Here is a 16,671-nt window from a genome sequence, read left to right as displayed (position 1 = left end):
ACATCTCATTAACCCCTTCTTTCCAATTCCCTTGTGCATCCCCCCACTAGTACCCACGGCAGGTGGTGGGGCATTGTCCCACTCCTCCAGCTATGGTGTCCCCATCACTCTCCCCATCCCAGTCAGGAAAGCTTTCCATCCTGGCAGCCTTGCAAAGGACCAGTTAGTCCTCATGAAATGTCTTAGCTGCTGGGCTCCACTCTCAGTTACGCTGCAGATACTTCTCTCAGACCTGAGCAGGTACCTTGGCCACCCAAGGACACAGCTTCACCTCCCCACCATGGCCCAGCCAAGCCAAAGGGTTCACCAGGTTTTCAGTGCATCAGCCACATAATCCTTGCACACAGCAGCCACCATAGAAGGAATTAGAAACATCAGGAGTAGCTCTACCCCAGGCTATGGGAGGCAGCCCTGGGATGAGGATGCTGGAGACCAGGATGGACTCAGGATGAGAGCAGAGGACACACTGCCTCTGTCCAGGGACACTGAGTGCTGTCCTGGCAGCATGGCATGGCCTCTGCTTGTCCCCAGGTGTGGCCACATTCCAGCCAGGCAGGGCCTGGCTCCCAGCAGGTCTCTGCTGCCATGGCTCAGCCAAGGAGGACAGAGCCAGTCACAAGTGGGGTCTCCGGAAGAGGAACTTGCTTCCAGGGGTCCCACATCCCTGATGGGTTTGGAGGCATCACCCCTTAGTGCTGGCAGTGGGGCCAGTGGGAGTGCTCAGAGAACCCAACATGAATTTACTGGTCCCAGTCCCAAGGGCAGGAGGGGTCCTGGAGCCTGGTGCAGCCCAGCAAGGGAAAGGCAGCTCAAAGGCTTTAGCAGCAGCTGTCCCTGGATGTTGCTGGCCCTCAAAGCCCCCACAGCTTTCCCTGTACCTTTGGCTGGCAGAGGCACCACGGGCCCTTTGGGCCAGCACACGCAGGAAAGCCCAGGGCACAACCAGGACCCTTATCAGCACTTTCCCCTCTCTTTACTGGGCTCCACAGTTCATCTCCCAGGCACAAGGAGGTTCAAGGCAAACGGGGATCTCTCTGAATCATCATCCCCCTGCCCTGCACACCCAGACACAGTGCTGTCAGCACCGCCCTCGGCTCCTGCCTGGCAGCAGCAGAACACAGCCCCTGCCCAGACAGAAGGTGGGAGAGCAGCCCCCACAAGAGCCTGGCAGTCATTCCCTTTGTTCCTCCCACCTGAGCCTCTTCTGGCAGCAGCCAGGGACACTGTGCACGAGAAGTCACCTGCAAGTGCTGCCCTTGGAGCGTGCTGGCAGCAGGCAGGGCTGGCAGCCAGCAAAGCCCAGGCAGCGGCAGGAGCAGGGCTCCCACGGCTGCAGCTCCTCGAGTTCAGCTGGAGCAGCTTGGGCTGGGCTCTGCCAGCCTTCCATGCAGAGGGAGCTTTTTGCCCCAGCCCACAGCAGCCCAGGCAGTCCTCCTGCCTGGCAGCAGGCCACAGGCAGCTTTCCTCAGCCCAGACTCTCACAGTCCCTGCACAGGGGCTGAGGGTGCTGCATGGCCAGCCCTGGGCAGGAACCAGAGCAGGCAGCTCCATCCCCTGTCCCACCCCAGCTCCCTTACACAGCTCGGGCTGCAGTCTGAGCCCCCAGGACACCCCACAAACACAAGGGCTTGCTCTCTCTCCTAGGGATGCCGGGGGACAAAAGGCCAAACTCTTGCCAGAACACTCAGCTCCTTCCTTAGAGAGCAGCCTTACTTCCATCCCAAGATCTTCCTAACACCTGAACATCTCTGGGAACAGATGACTCCTTTCAAGCCCAGCAAGAGCCCAAGGCAGCCTTGCTTCTGCCTCCCCCAGCCACTCTCAATGAGTCAGAGCCATGTAACAGTGACAACTCCATTAGCCACTACTGCCAACCTGTGCCTGCTGTGGAAGCAGAATTAAACTCTTTCAGACCAGAACAGTAATTGAATCAGTTTAATATACAGTCAGGATATTGTAAATGCACTTGAAACTTACAGTATTGCAAACAAATGTGGCCATTGAGCCAAAGACCACCTTTCCAGAAAGGCACAGAGAGGTAGGAGAGTTGGGGCATTTCCCCAGATTAGTTGCAAGTGAGAAGGTGCACATAAGACCTCCCTCCTGGAAGCACCAGATCACCAGAAATTTGTGCTCTTTGAGAGGACTGCTAATGTGCTGGGATGAGTGCAGGCACCTAGAGTGACAGCCAAAGCCTCCTGCTGACCTATATGTCAGGAAACTCTTGCTGGCTTTTGCATATACTAAAATAAAAAAAAAAGGGGGGGGGGGGTGGTGCAGAGCAGAAGAGCCTCGCTCTGTGTGCATGAAGTGTTCTTGGTGAGGCAGGAGTGAGGGAGATGTGTTGTTGCTTTTGCCCTTGGCTGGGACAAGGACTGTTATGTGCATTGCTTTGGACACCACAACCACCCCGGTGGTGAGTGAGAAGAAATACACCATTCTCCTGTATTGCCACAACAGTTTCTTGCACCAGTAGGGCAAGAGCAAAGCTCTGGCCACACCAAGCACCTGGAGTGGGGACAATGGTGTCACCAAGCATTTGGGTCACCCTCTGTGGCAGTTGGAGTGGCACTATGGTGGTGGGGGAGACTTTTGGCTCTGCAGAAGGCACTGTTTCACCAGGGTGGAGGGATGGGTCTGGAGATGCTAATTCTCAAATTTTGCATAAGGGTTCTCTTCCTTGAACAGGCCTAGAAGAGAGGAGAGATTTGTTCAGACAGCAGCTCCCACACTGGTCACGGCCAGCAAGAAAACCAGTCCTGCGAAACTACTCTGTCATTTGAGCATCCTCAAGCCTCCTGGCTGCAGTTCTCCCAAAACACTGCTCTTGCTTGAGCAGTGCCCATAGTCAGCACTGTTTCGCTCTTCCCTTCTGCACAAGAGGAGACATCCACTCAGAAGCTTGACCTGATGGCAAACTCCTCTCCCAGGCGGTCCATGTACAGCCCAAGTAAAGCAGCCTGGCTAATCTTCCAGACTGCTCCCCCTGCACACCCCTTCTGTCAGACTGGACTTAACAGCAGAGAGCCCAGACCCAAATTAAGTTAAAATTGTTCTTAGACTTGCGTGCCTGCTTCTGCATCAAGACTAAGAAACAGCAAGGCAGGGTATGGGGCTGACTTTTGGGCTAGCGACAAGCCACGTGCCATGCTGTTTGCTGCTTTCCCAGCTCAACACTTTTGAAGAAGAACAGCCACAAAGGGCAAGATTGCAAACTCTGGGGTCAGGCTGCAGCAAGACAGCCATGACATGGCAAGACAGCCCCAGAGCACAGGTCTTTCACAGGCAGGTGCTTCCCCCACCAAGAGCTCCTTCAGGCACAGCTTTGCCTGCTCTTTCTTCCCAAAGGAGCCAGCCCATCCAGAGGCCCTAAAATCTGTCTAAACTGGACCTGCAGCAGGCAGCAGCTGCAGGAAGAGACAAGGTCTCTAGCTTTCCCTACAGCCCCCACAAAGCCAGAGACCACCAAGTGCAGCATGCACGAGCCAAACTGCTCCACAGCCAGGCACCGGCAGAGCCCCCAGCAGCCCTAATGGACAGGCTGGAGAGACCTTCCCCAGCACAAAGCAACTGGCTGTTCCCTGCTTCCTTCCAAGCTGATGTTCCCCTCAGGTAGGTCCAGACCTGGCCCAGGTCCATGGGACTCACCTGAGGGACAGTCTAGCCCCAGGAGGGAGGCTGTGTACTCCCAACCCCAGGGGACTGAGACACCTCCTGGGGAACTGCTGACAGCACAGTGGGATTGGGGTGGGATTGGTGCCTGCTCCGTGCTCCTGCAGCTGTGGGCATTCTGATTCCTACCTGGCCCCACACTCCAGGCTGCTGGCTCCCCAGCCACTTGCTCACCACTGAGTTACTGGAGGGCTGTGCCTGAAGGGTAACAGCATTATGATGGTGCTGTGTCTGCCAGCTTCTGCTTCTCCCCTCCAGTCAAGTTCCATCAGCTTCTCCCACATGGTAAGCTTGGAGGACACATTCTAGGCAACATTATACGCTTCCTCTTCCCTGCCCAGGAAAAACAGCCCTTGTGTGGGCTCACACACCATGACCCCACCATCTTTACACTTGCTCTGAGGCAAGAGAACCAGGGACCACGTTTTCCCTGCTGACCAAGTTCTCATCTACAGCTGTAACCATGGCAAGGAGCAGAGTTACTGAGACTACGTCTTCTAAAGCTTAGTTTGAATCACTCATGTCAGCACTGTACCATATTTTCTTCGGATCTCATCATGCCGTGATTTCATCTCTGCTCTCCTGCAAGAAGCAAACATGAAAGCCATGAGTCAGTAACTGGTGATACAAAACGGAACAAGAGCCAGAGCTCCTTGCTTATTCCCAACCAAGGGAGCTCCAAACTGGCAGGTTTGCTCAGCCTCCTACCTCCTGGAGGCTCCAGGGACCACCAGAGTCAGCAGCCCTCAGGGAGCTGCATGCACAGTACTTGTGATGCTACCTCCACAAGTCACCCCAGCATGACATTCCTCATGAGGCTTGTGTGTGAGCTAGGGCTGAAACAGCCACTGACTGCACGTGTTGAGCCCCATGTGCCTGCTGGCATCGTGTTTGAAGGCACAGACAGGAGCCAAATCATTCTGCAGCCTCAGGGCCTGTGGTACAAACTCACCTCTCCTCCTGCCGCACCCGCCTCTTCTCCCGCTCCCTGGCTGCTCTCTCGTCATCCTTGTCTGGCCTGGTAGGCAGAAAAGCCCCTTAGTGCACTCAGCTCTGCAGCAGCACATGGCTGCATCTGAGTTGCTCCACACAATCAGGGAACCCCCCCGATACTTGCTTTTTGCTCTTTTTCTTACAACAGCAGCAGCAGCAGCAGACCCCCAACATGATCAGAAGTGTTCCTCCCACCACGGACATTGCAATGATCAGGGCTTCGAAGTTCACTGCAGGATTTGACAAAACATTTTTAGCACACACAAACACAGCTGCCTGGAGCTCCAACATAAGATCATACAATCACAGAATCAGTAATGTTGGGAAAGCACTCCAAGTTCATCAAGTCAAACTGTTCCCCCAGCACTGCAAGGTCTTCCAGTAAACCATGTCCCCAAGCGCAACAGGTCCATGTTGTTTGAACGCTTCTAGGGATGGTGACTTTACCACTGCCCTGGGCAGCCTGTTCCACTGTCTGACCACCCTCTGAGAGAAGAATTTTTTTTCCTAATATTCAACCTAAACCTCCCCTGGTGCAACTTGAGGCCATTTCTTCTTAGCCTATAGCCATTTTCTCTTGTCCTGTTTATGAGCATACAACTACTGACACCAGCAGCTTCAGTCACTGGGCTGGAGATGTGTAACCATCTGGGAAAGCAAATGGACATTGTTAGCTATAGAGATACCAGGTGTTGGTACCCACAAATAAGCACCAGCTGAGTACATACACTTGCTAACAGGAGTACTTAGTTACTGGCTATGAAGAAAGGCAAGGACAAATGCACTCAGGTCAGACTCCTCTGGCAGAAACAGGAGCAGAGCTACCTTAATCACTAATCCTGGTAAAAAGTAACCATTGAGAGGAAAAAACCCAACAACTGAAGGCTTCAGGGCTAAGGAATGACCTCTGACAGGGAGAAATCATTGTCCATGGGAGGCAGCCTCAGAAGCCATATCTGATGAGATGAGCACTTAGAGGCGTCTGATGTCCTTGGGCAAGAGAAAAACTGAAACAAGATCTGTTGGGATTTAGCAGCTTGGGGCCAGCAGTGCTGCTCAGGCAGCTGAAGGCCAAGTCCTGCTTCCTGCACCTGACTGCCATGTCTCCCCAGGGCTGGGAGATCTGCTCACCCACACACAGAGCAAAACCTGCTGGAACATGGTGAAGCAGCAGCCGTGAGCCCTGGTCCCTGCTCATCCTACTCAGGTGCTGCAGTAATGGCAGCAGAGACACCAGCCAAAACTGACACATCTAGATGCCGAGGATTTCAGGCGACAACAAAGAGGAGTTTCTTCCAAGTATGATTCAGGCTGTTCGGAGGCTTGAGCCTGTGGAAATATTTGTTTAGGAGTCGCTTTGCATACAACAGCCAGGTTACAGAAATCTCAGTGCACCTGAACCTGCTCAGGGAACTTTTGAAGGTCATTTAGTCCAACTCCCTGCCATGGGCAGGAACATCTTTCACTAGACCAGACTTCTCACAGTCCTATCCAACCTGACCTTGAATGTTTCCAGGGATGGGGCATTCACCATCTCTCTGGGCAACCTGTGCCAGTGCCTCATCATCCTCATTGTAAGAATCTTCTTCCTTTTATCTGTTCTAAATAGATCCTCTTTTAGGTACTCCAGGCTGAGCTGACTCCACCACTGAAATTGTTTTCAAATCCTGCAGCAGCGTCAGTCCTTCTGAAAGCCTTTTGGGGTTTCAGGATGAGCCTGGGGTTCAGTTCCCCCCTTCCCATACAGAGAGGTCTGTGACAGAGCACAAGGCACTCCTCCAGCTGATGACAGAGCCTAAGTCACACACACCAAAAATGCAGGCTCACGTAAGAGCTAATCTCCCACAGGACTAATCTCCTCTACAGCAAGTTTTGCAAGCTAAGGAATGTGCTCTTCTATAATGAAACCTTTTGTGAAGCTGCTCACATTAAAACTGGTATTTCAAGGTCTTACAGAACTTTTGGAAAAGCATACCACAGGGCTCACAAAGAGGAGATTCTTCCTCCACAAGCGTAAGAGCAGTTTGAACTCTTGTGGGCAGATGAGAGAGCCCAGCCTCGAGCACAACAGATGACAGGCAACGACAATTCAGCTCCAGGCTCCTTATCAAGGGGGTGGGTGAGAGCAACCAAGCCCCAGCTTGCTTCCTTCCTGCTCCAGCCCCCAAAAGCTGCCTCCTGTTTGAGCATGAACATGCACTAAGCTTGGTCTAAACAAGGTACCAATCTCTCCAGAAATCTTTCAGAAAACAGAGCAGCAGAGAGGAGAGGGAGTCAAGAGCCAGCTGTCCACCAGAAAAAGCTCCCAGAGGAGACCTGCATGTGCAGGGGTAGTTTTAGAAGAGATTTTTTTTCTCAGGTGGGTAAGAGCTGAGCAGGACTACAGCACACTCAACACTAGAAGCACACATAGGTTCACAGAGAAGTCACCACACCTCTGGTTGCAGGAGCCCACCTGGGAAAGCAGCCACATGAAGAGCCAGAAATGGTGCACAGAGTGATGTGCCAGCTGCAGAGGAGAGATCTTCTGGGATTCAGCCACCAGGAGGGGCTGCACAGGCCCATAGAGAACCTTCTACTCCTGTTCCCAGGCGCTAGCCACGTCTGGAGCTTCCATCACACCAAATCATAAGGGATGTATTTTGGAATAGCTAAATCCTCACGGGTCCTACTTGCCAGAAGGCAGGGAACTGCTCATACTCCGCTTGCCCGCCCACACTTCAGGAAGTTTGCAGAACCTTGACTGACTTCAGCCTGTCATTGCTACACTGGCGGAGAGACGGGGAGACAGGGGAACCTCCCACCAGCAGCCAGCACTTACACAGTCATCACCCCAGGCTGGCACTCACCCCAGCAGACTCCCCAGCGCGCAGAGCGGAGCTCACACAGGTCGGCCGGGGGAAGGATTCTTCGGACGGGGTATTCCATGCACCTCTTGCTGCTGGCACACCACAGGCACTGGAACACAGCAACCAGGCAGCAGAGTGTTACTGGGGCACTGCCAGTGACCCACGCTTTGCTTTGGCAGCCACAGCACAGGGCCACTGCTGTCGGTTCAGGAGAACCAGATACCACCCAGCAGCAACAGGGTGCTCAGGAGTTAAGAGTTGTGTCAGCACAGGTCACACCAGGAGAGACACGTGAGGGGACTGCAGAGTTCTAGAGCAAGTAGAATCCTTCTCCTGGCTTAGAATCATAGACTATCCTGAGTTGGAAGGGACTCACAAGGATCACTGAGCCAACTACTGGCCCTGCCCAGGACAGCCTTAAGAAATTCATCATGGCTTGCACAATTAATGACACAAATCCTTTATGTTTGTTTTTGGGACAAGAAGAAACCATTGGAGGCAAAGCACTCTACACACACAAAGCTGATGAGCAGGACAAGTGTGCGTGTGCCCAGCCACTACCAGACTATCTGCAGAGCTTTGCACAACTCTTCTCCTGGTGGCTCCAACCCCCAACCCCAGCATTCAGCAGGGTTTGGTCAAACAGGTTCTGGCTATATCAGCTGCAAGATCTGACTCAAGTTCAAGTTTGCTGATATCTGCGATAAGGCAGACTGGCAGGACACCAGTACACATCCTGCACCCACCCAGTGCCATGGCACAGACTGCTGGAGGAGAACTTGACCAGCCAACCCAGCCCACTCAGTCCCTTCTCCAAGCACATCACCCATCCATGAGGAAGCAGCTCAGCAATTCATTTACACTAATCAAAAAGCACACAACAAAACCCACCCAGTTTCTAGCAACCTCCTCCCAGAGCACCAGAGAGGGATTGCCCTCTCACCCTCATAGGTGGGTGGAATTTGCAGCATGTCTGGGACAAGGGCAGGGGACCAGCCCCCCTTTCCAGGAAGGAAACATTTTCAGGCACGGTGAAAGGTTGGAAGGCTCACTGCTGCTACTCACGGTGACATTTTTCAGGCACTCTTCACAGCTCCTGTTTGTATACTGGTGACAACCTGCAGGAAGGAAAAAAGACACTTCAGGACTTTGAAGAGCTTCAGTGGTTTAAAACTCTGGGCTCCTCCAAGCCTGCTCCTACCCACCACTGGACCAGCAGCAATGCATGCTGCTGCTGCAAGAGCCACCAGCTTTAGCACATGCTCCATGTCACAGTGGGAAGCCTAATGCAAATGGAAGTTCATCTGCCTTGCTCTGCTGACAAAGCCCTAAGCTGTGAGTTCCTCTCTTGGGTTTTATTTCCCTAAAAGCCTGAGCATTTGCTATGGCAGTAAGGCAGCCAGGGGACACGGCTAGAGTCGGTCTGGAGGGACCCTATGAGGATGAGGGCAAGCACTGGGTAGGTGGTACAGTCCTGTAGCACCAGATGATGGAACAGCTCAAGCAAACAAGCCCCAGACACAGAAGTTGCTGGGAAAAGCAGAGGAGCACACAGGGACACACAGAGCTACAGATCCTGCAGGAGGCCTCCTGCTGCACATGAAGGCCATACTCTACCCCAGAGAGTTCATCCAAATCTTCCTTCAGCAGGACACAGTCCAGCCAACAGGAGCAGCACCACAGCCAAAATTTGTGCTCATGTTCAGAACCTGTTTCTGTCCCCATCTGGCAGAGGAAGACCCCAGTTCTGTAGACACAGGTGGCTCTCAGGACCAGTGCCAGCATGGATGATGGCATCCAGCTGGGCAGGGGAATGGAGAAGGTCTGAACCTGAACACAGGACAAGCTGCCCCAGTCCAGCCCCCATTCTGAGCTTAGCTACAGTTCCCAGCAGTGTTCTTGAAAAGTGTCTTCCTGCAGGATAGTCACCTGCAATTCATTGGTGTGCTTCCCCAGATCTTCAGGAAGGGTGGTTTGCCAAGCCCTCAAGAATGAGCCATTTAAAACTGACTCCTGCTTAAGACTCTAAGCAGCAGCCTGTTTGACAGAGGTTTAAAAGGAAGGGGTCAATTTGCCTGACCACTCACTGCTGGATGAAAGATCACTGCTTTGCAGTGTCGTAATCAGGAAAAAATCAGTCCCAGAGGTACTTGTTTTTCACTCTCACAATCAGCAAAGCTGCATTTTCTCCCTCCAGCTGGCAGGAACCCTCAGCTATGACCCACTGTCAGCAGTCACATGCTCTATGCAGCCCTCCAAACAACTGGGCAATTGATTAACATAGCTCAGATAAGAGTGTTTACACACCCGGAGAGGCTGAGATTGCAGATTTTAAACACTCTGAAGCTGCATCTTCCCCATTTCTTCAACTGAGGCTGGAAAAGCACAATGGTGCCTGTGCTGCCCCTGGACTGCTCTTTACCAGGAGTCACAAAACACCCTCCCATACACCACAGGAGGCCAGTGGTGGGCAAAAGCAGAACCTATGGCTTTAACTGGGCTTTGCTTTCCCCAGGGGTATCCCCTCTCCTGGCATGGGGATCATCCTCCAAGTAATGAAGTCAAAGCCACCCACTCACAGCTGTTTGGGAACAGGCTGTTTTGAGGACACAGCAGCCCTTCAGGATTTGGTTTGTCCAAATGGCCCATCTCAAGTGACCAGACAGTTCACATGGACTAGCACAGGAAGCACTGCACCCCTCAGGGACAGAGGTAGGACAGCAGATCTTGCTGTGCTAGAAGCCACCTGGGTAATGCTTTTGACAGCTGGCTACAACAGGAGTGAAGTGAATGGCTTGGGATGGAAGGAAGAGAAAAACATGCTGGTCCTCAACTTCCTCCCTGCAGGCATCATCACATGGAGAACAGTTCCTGGCTTGGAAGAGGGGGCAGACTTCTTAGGACACTCTGAAGGCTGTCATTCTCACCCTTTGCTACAGCTTCTTCTCCAGCTGGTGCAGCATTTCTGGGGGCCATGCTCCATCCTTCACTTGCTAAGGAGGAGCAGCTGGTGACCCGCTGCTCCCCACCCATCCATATCCGACACCACCCGTCTTCCTCCTGGTCTGAGGATTCCCAGCCAGTCTCCCCCACCCTCCAAAGGGCCATTAGCAGGAGCCTGACTGCCCAGTGACTGCCCCCTGGTCAGAGAAGGTAAGCAGCTCTCTCACCTGAGCTGTTATCATCACTAAATCATGGAATCGCAGAGGGGCTTGGGTAGGAAGGGCTTTTAGCCCATCTCGTCCCACCCCCCTGCCATGGGCCCACTATCCCAGGCTGCTCCAAGCCCCATCCAACCTGGCCTTGAACACATCCAAGGATGGGGCAGCCACAGCTCCTTTGGGCACGGAAGCTCCATTGCAGTGGACACTAGAAATGCGGCGAGCAAAGCTCCACTTCCAGCACCCACTCAACTTTCCCGAACTCGAAGGGACACACCGGGCTGCACCCGTCCCACCCTGCGGAATGCCGGCGAGGGTCAGGGCCTCTCTCCCGCCCGCCCTCACTGCCCGCCCCGAGCGGCCGCCCGCAGCCGGTGTGTGCCGGCACACAGCCCACGGCGTGCCCGCCTGCTTGCCGCGCCGGACATCCCACAGAAACGGGACCCAAAGCAACCAGCCGGCCGGGATTTTGAGGTTCTGTGGGAGAAGCCCCGGCTGCCGGGACCCCTCCAGCCCCACAGCGGTCAGCGCTTACCTCCGGCCGCGTCCTGCGCGGTGACGGCGGCGGGCAGCGAGGCCAGGGGCAGCAAGGCCAGGGCCAGCGAGCACAGCCGCAGCACCGGGGCCATGGCGGAGCGGCGCCGGGACCGGCCGGGAGCGGGCTGTAGGGCTATTGTAGGGCCGGCCGGGGGCGGGCCGTAGGGCTATTGTAGGGCCGGCCGGGGGCGGGCCGGGGGCGGCCCCTCCGAGGGGCAGCGAGGCTCCCGGCCCGACCTGCCCCTGGGGGGCGGCCGGGGACGGGCTGTGACCGGCGGGGAGAGCCCTGGAGCCCAGCGGGACCGCGGCCGCCCGCAGGAGGGGGCCAGACCCCCGCGGGAGCAGCAGGAGGAGGCCGAGGAAGGGGAGGGAACCAGCCTTTCCACAGCCTGCCCCGGGTAATCTCCCTGCGCAGAGCCAGCCCAAAGCCTCCGGCATCCCTTCCCGCGGCGGTTCATAGCACGGAAACGCGTTAATGGTAAAATACGGATTAGTCCTCAGGGCACACTGCGGTGGGATGAGGTAGCAAAGTTTCATTGCAGACTTAGGTATTGTTCGTGCTGAAGTAAAACAAACAGCCCAGCCCCAGAGAGAAGGACTTTGCTTTTGGGAGGCTTAAAGCAGTCCCAGAGGGATAAAGAGCAGCTTTATCCCTGGGATGACCAAGGTACCACAGCATCCCAGGCTCTGAGACTCCCCCAGTCTCGGCTGGTGTCACAGGTCAGTCACTGCAGCCAGGGGGGCTCAAGGACTCCTGGATCAATAGATAAGCAGAAACAGAGCAGAGTTTTCCTGAGATTGGAGATCTGTTAGTGTGGGTGTCAGTGCTCGGTCAATTTGTGTTGTACCTGAGTGCTTGATGGATGTAAGAACCTCATAAAAGCCAACCTGGGTGCCCTGATTTGGCTGGGACATCTCATGCCTGTGAATAAATATTTGCACGTGTAATTCCAAGCCTTGCATCCCAACCTGGCACCTAGGTGGCCAGGCATGAATTTTGTGACACACAGCATGCTGAGAGCTCCCTCCTGGGCAAAGCAAACACTCCTGGCCTCACCCCCAAGTGTTTCAACATTCAAGATATGAGAAGCTGCATCAATATAAACAAGGATTTTCACATGCTGTAGGTCAAGAGTGAACTGGGCGCTCCCCTGGCATCCCTGAATGCCTCCCTCAGGGTGCAGGCAGGAGCAGCCTTGGCACAGGGGCAGGATGGAAAGATGTGAGTTCACCTGGTACTGGCACAGTGGCCAGACCCTCCCTTGGATTTTGATGGAGGGACTAAGGACTGCACGGCTGTTTCTCTGTGGGAAAGCTGGCTGGGTTTTGGAGGGCTGGTGGGGGTGAGGGGTACCCGTAGGTGAGGGTGGGACGCAGCCTACAGAGCGAAGCGTGAGTGCCAGGAAAGAGCTCTGGTTTGAAGAGTCACTGGCCCCTCAGGATGGAGGCAGCTCAGGGAGAAAAGAAAATATTTTTGGCTTGCCCTGAACAAAATGAAGAAGATAACTAATATTTTTCAGCAAAACCCAAAAAAGAAAGCGGTCCCATAGCTCGAACAAGCAGCAACACTGGCCGCCTCTGCTGCCGCCAGTTGTGTCGTGGAGTTCATCATCCATCTGTTCCGAAAGCTTTGCTCTCCCTGCCGTGTTCTTGGTGTCCTTGAGAGCCAGATGGGCTGGCTGCCGGTGACAGAGCTCCTGCAGGCTGGGAGCCTAAGTGGCCGAAGGCGCTAGATCGGCTGAAGCACGGGATGTGGGAGCTGAAGCACGGGATGTGGGGGCTGAGCCTGGGAAGTGCGTGACACAGAGGTGCGTTCCTTCCACCGCCACAGGCGAGCGCTCTGCTGCCAGCAGCCGCCTCTTGCCTGTGGTTCAGATTTTGGCAGCTCCTCAGGAGAAACACGGGGCTCTTCACGTGTGAGGGGGACTAGGGCTGTCAAAGACAAGGAACCTGTGCATTTGCTGCTCCAAAAGCAGCTGCTACTTGAAGTTGGGCAGGCATAATAATGACCCTGGTGTTTGCTGGTGCAGGGGAGTCTCCCTGAAGCCCCTTCTGTGGCTCACCAGTCACTGCCGGATGGTTTGGGAGGCAGGAGGAAGCATCAACTGAACCATTTCTGTTTGCAAAGCACTTAATTCCTTTTTCTTGGGTCTATCCACGAAGCAACACCTGGACTACAAATCATCCCAGTGGCATGGGCAGGGCACCAGGCAGCAGGAGCAGACAGGAAAGTCAGGGGAGACCAGAACGCCACTCTGATCCCAGTGGCCTTTCCTCTCCCTCTCCTTATTTGTCTCTGAAGGGGATTTTCAAACCCTTCAAGATGGCCTCAAGTGGTTTCCAAGGCGACAGTGCTAGAGTCATCACTGCCATGGAAACCCTCTCTTTGGCATCATATAAATATTTCCCTTGAAGGAGGCTGGATGAGTGGGCGATGCACTATTTCCTAGCACTCCCTGGCTGCAATAGGACAACCTCCAGGAGACGGAAGGGAGCTTGGGAGGTTAAAATTAGCTTGCCATGCCGGCCGGCAATGGAAAGAGGTGATTGCTGATGTTTCAGCCCAAAACCTGGGGTTATTTGTGTCAGCGGGATCCAACTGAAAAAGACTTACTCTGTAGGGAGACAGAAATGAAAATAGGGGAGAGGAGTGAGGTTGAAAACTTGTGGCTTCTTGCTGTTCTTCAAAAAAACTTCTTAAAGTTTTCCCTTTAATCCCTATGCCATGTTCTCTTGGGTCAGTGCAGGCAAATGGGGGTCTTGGAGTATTTCAGCCTCTCCTGGGAGCATATTCAAGGCCGAGGTGCTTTGCTTTTTATTGCCTCCTTTTTATCTCATCAACTCACCAGCACCTTCACACGAGCACAGGGAGAGATGTCTGCCTGCAGCCTTGAGCGCAGGTAGTGGAACAGGAAACCCCCAAACACCCTCTTGTTCTGTAGTGTCCCCACACTGAGGGACACCAGGACTCCCTACAGGGCCAGTGTTTCTGTCTTCAGCTGCAGCCCAGCAGCCTCCCAGCCCGTGCCCAGCCAGGCTCCTGTGGCTGCAGTGTGCTCAGCCCTAGGGCACAGCTCTGGAGAGGCTGCCAGCATTCCCGGTGCTCTGCATGGCAGGGACACCAGCCCAGGACGTGGCAGCCCCGCTGTCACCCCACCATGCCAGCTCTCTCCAGCCACCAGCCAGGACGGATTTTTGAGCTGCCCTGGGTGCTCCCAGAGAGGTGGAGACGGTGTTTTCATAAACAGAGACGTCTGCCTTCATCACCGGGGCCAAGCTGCGAGCAGGGCGAGGCTCCGCAGGGGCCGTCTCTGCCCGGGCTGGTGTAAACACCTCCTGTCCCCGAGCAGATGGCTCCTCTCACATCCACGCTCCAGGCAGACACCAAAGGGCTTTCCTGACAAGCAAAGCACGGCTGCACGCAGGCCTGGAGCGCCTCTGGCTTTCCTGGAAGAAGGGGATGCTCCTTTCTTGTTGGACTGCCCAGGCTATTTTTAGACCTCCATAGCAACCAGTGGATGGGGAGACACGGTGTCCCCCTGCTGCTCTCTCACCTGCTGGCTGCTGGCCTTCAGCAGGGGCTGGGGATGAATGCAAGATCCTGGCTGGGCTGGAGGATAGGGGTTCCATCTGATGACCTGCCCAGCACCACCCAAAAAAGCCTCCCAGGATGCAGAGAGCTGCTCCAAGACCCACTTGCTCTCCCCACTCTGGAAGGTGCTGCCAAGGAAATCTGAAGAGCAGCAAGGTCAGACCCTAGCACCTGCTTTCCTCTTTCTCCCTTTAGAAAAAAACAACACACACCCAAAATCCAGAGCAAACAATTAAAATGTTCCAGCTGCTGGCTCAAAGCAGCAATCCCAGATAAAACCCCAAGGATCTGCCAGCTAAAAATAGCCTGAGCCCCATAAATTAAACAAAAGCTTTTTGCCGGGCTCTTGGAAAGCCAGTTCCAGTGCAGTTTTCTCTATGTAAGGTATAACTCCAACGGTATTTGTTATTATTAGCTCTACCTCCCCCATGTCATCGACCTTCCCAGCACCATTGTTTAGGAACAGGAATTTTACAGAGCCAGACTTCTTCCTCCTGGCAGCTCCTCTGCTGGAGTAGGATCCCACCTCAGCCACTTTCCTGCCTTTTTATATTAGTTTAAACTTGTTTTTTCCCTTTTGGACAACTGGTTATTTGATACTAAGACATCCTATGTTTTGTAGGGCCAACCTCATTTAAGGTCTGTCTCAGACATCTGCCTAATTTTTATCCCTACCAGCTGTCCTGGGAACTGTTGACCCTTAAATAAATTCCTGCTTGGAATGCAAAGGTATTGGGCAGCCCTTTGTGGATACTGTGCAATCCACATGCATGTAGGGGCTTGTCTCACCTCTTTTCTGTCGTCAGGCCTGTTAACAACATTTTCTCATATTGTATTTTATATCTATATGATGTTAGACAGCCAGTGACTTACAGCTTTCTGGGAGTTTTCTTCTCCAACCCTTTAAAGAGCTTCCAGCATCCCACTGCCTCAAGCACACGTGGCCAGCTCATGAGGATGAGTTCTCTCCAATTCCCCTCCAGTGCTTTTCCCCAGCACTCCATGCTGGTGCGAGGAGCCACCACATCCAACCCCTGCTTTCCCATCCCAGATATTTAGGCTTTGTTGCTTTTTCTACAGGCTTTTTGCAAAAGTATTTCACTTACTGCACCCGGAGCAGCTGCATCCCAAAGCTACCGAGCTCCCTTACTCCATCCTGCTGCTGGGCTTTGATATTTTTTTTTTGCTGCACTTGCCAGTAGTTCTGTGGCTGAGTAATCCAGCCCACATCTCCAAAAGGTGTGAGCAGGGCTGGAAGCTCAGAAAATCCACACCGCCTTTTCCAAGTGAGAGCACCATCTCCTTGCCGAGTTTTTCTCAGCTTTCCATCTCTGCTGACTCCCAGCAGCAGGGCTGGCTCTTCTGAAACCACCCAGCAAAGCTTCTCCTCGCTGAGCTGAGTGTGAGCGAGTTTCCACAGGTGCCACCCACTTGTCTTGTCCCATGTCATTGCGGGCCCCAAGTTTTTTGGCTGCCTGCAGTGGTTTTGAGGCTGATAGACCTTTCTGGGCAGGATGTGAGGAAGAGGACACCTTGCCTGGTTCCTCCCCAAGGACTGGAAACAGTCTGAGTGCTCTGCACCCACATCCACTCCACTTGCAGGACCATTCAAGGGTGTGCAGGAGGAAGGGTGAGGTTCCCATCCCACCGTGTCCTTGGGTTTGTAACTGTGTTTGTAAACATGCCTCTACCTGCCCCCTCAGCGGGGCACAAAAAAACCCTCAACACGCTATTTTAAGTGAACTCAAACCACAAAAAAAAAAAAAAAAAAAAAAAAAAAAAAAAAAAAAAAATCGACTCTGAGGCTGTCATGTCTATATTTAGTTGGAACTTTTCTGTCCAGGATTCAGACTCTATTTGGAAACCC

At 53.8% G+C, this 16,671-nt stretch overlaps 1 protein-coding gene across 1 annotated transcript; it reads right to left on the bottom strand.

The window, feature by feature from the left end:
* Positions 1 to 1,921: 1,921 nt before the first annotated feature.
* On the bottom strand, positions 1,922 to 11,304 carry PTTG1IP (PTTG1 interacting protein). The gene is made up of 7 exons (XM_066326100.1): positions 11,211 to 11,304; positions 8,580 to 8,632; positions 7,515 to 7,623; positions 4,790 to 4,895; positions 4,625 to 4,690; positions 4,208 to 4,254; positions 1,922 to 2,690 (listed from the first exon to the last, which is right to left on the bottom strand). Exons 1-7 carry the CDS (start codon positions 11,302 to 11,304, stop codon positions 2,647 to 2,649), a joined length of 519 nt encoding a protein of 172 aa, XP_066182197.1. The 3' UTR covers positions 1,922 to 2,646.
* Positions 11,305 to 16,671: the final 5,367 nt, after the last annotated feature.

Source organism: Sylvia atricapilla, chromosome 10 (genome assembly GCF_009819655.1).
Source record: "Sylvia atricapilla isolate bSylAtr1 chromosome 10, bSylAtr1.pri, whole genome shotgun sequence".
In the NCBI taxonomy this organism is placed as follows: domain Eukaryota; kingdom Metazoa; phylum Chordata; class Aves; order Passeriformes; family Sylviidae; genus Sylvia; species Sylvia atricapilla.
Note: the sequence above shows the minus strand (reverse complement) of the source record. Positions and strands in the feature narration are given on the sequence as shown.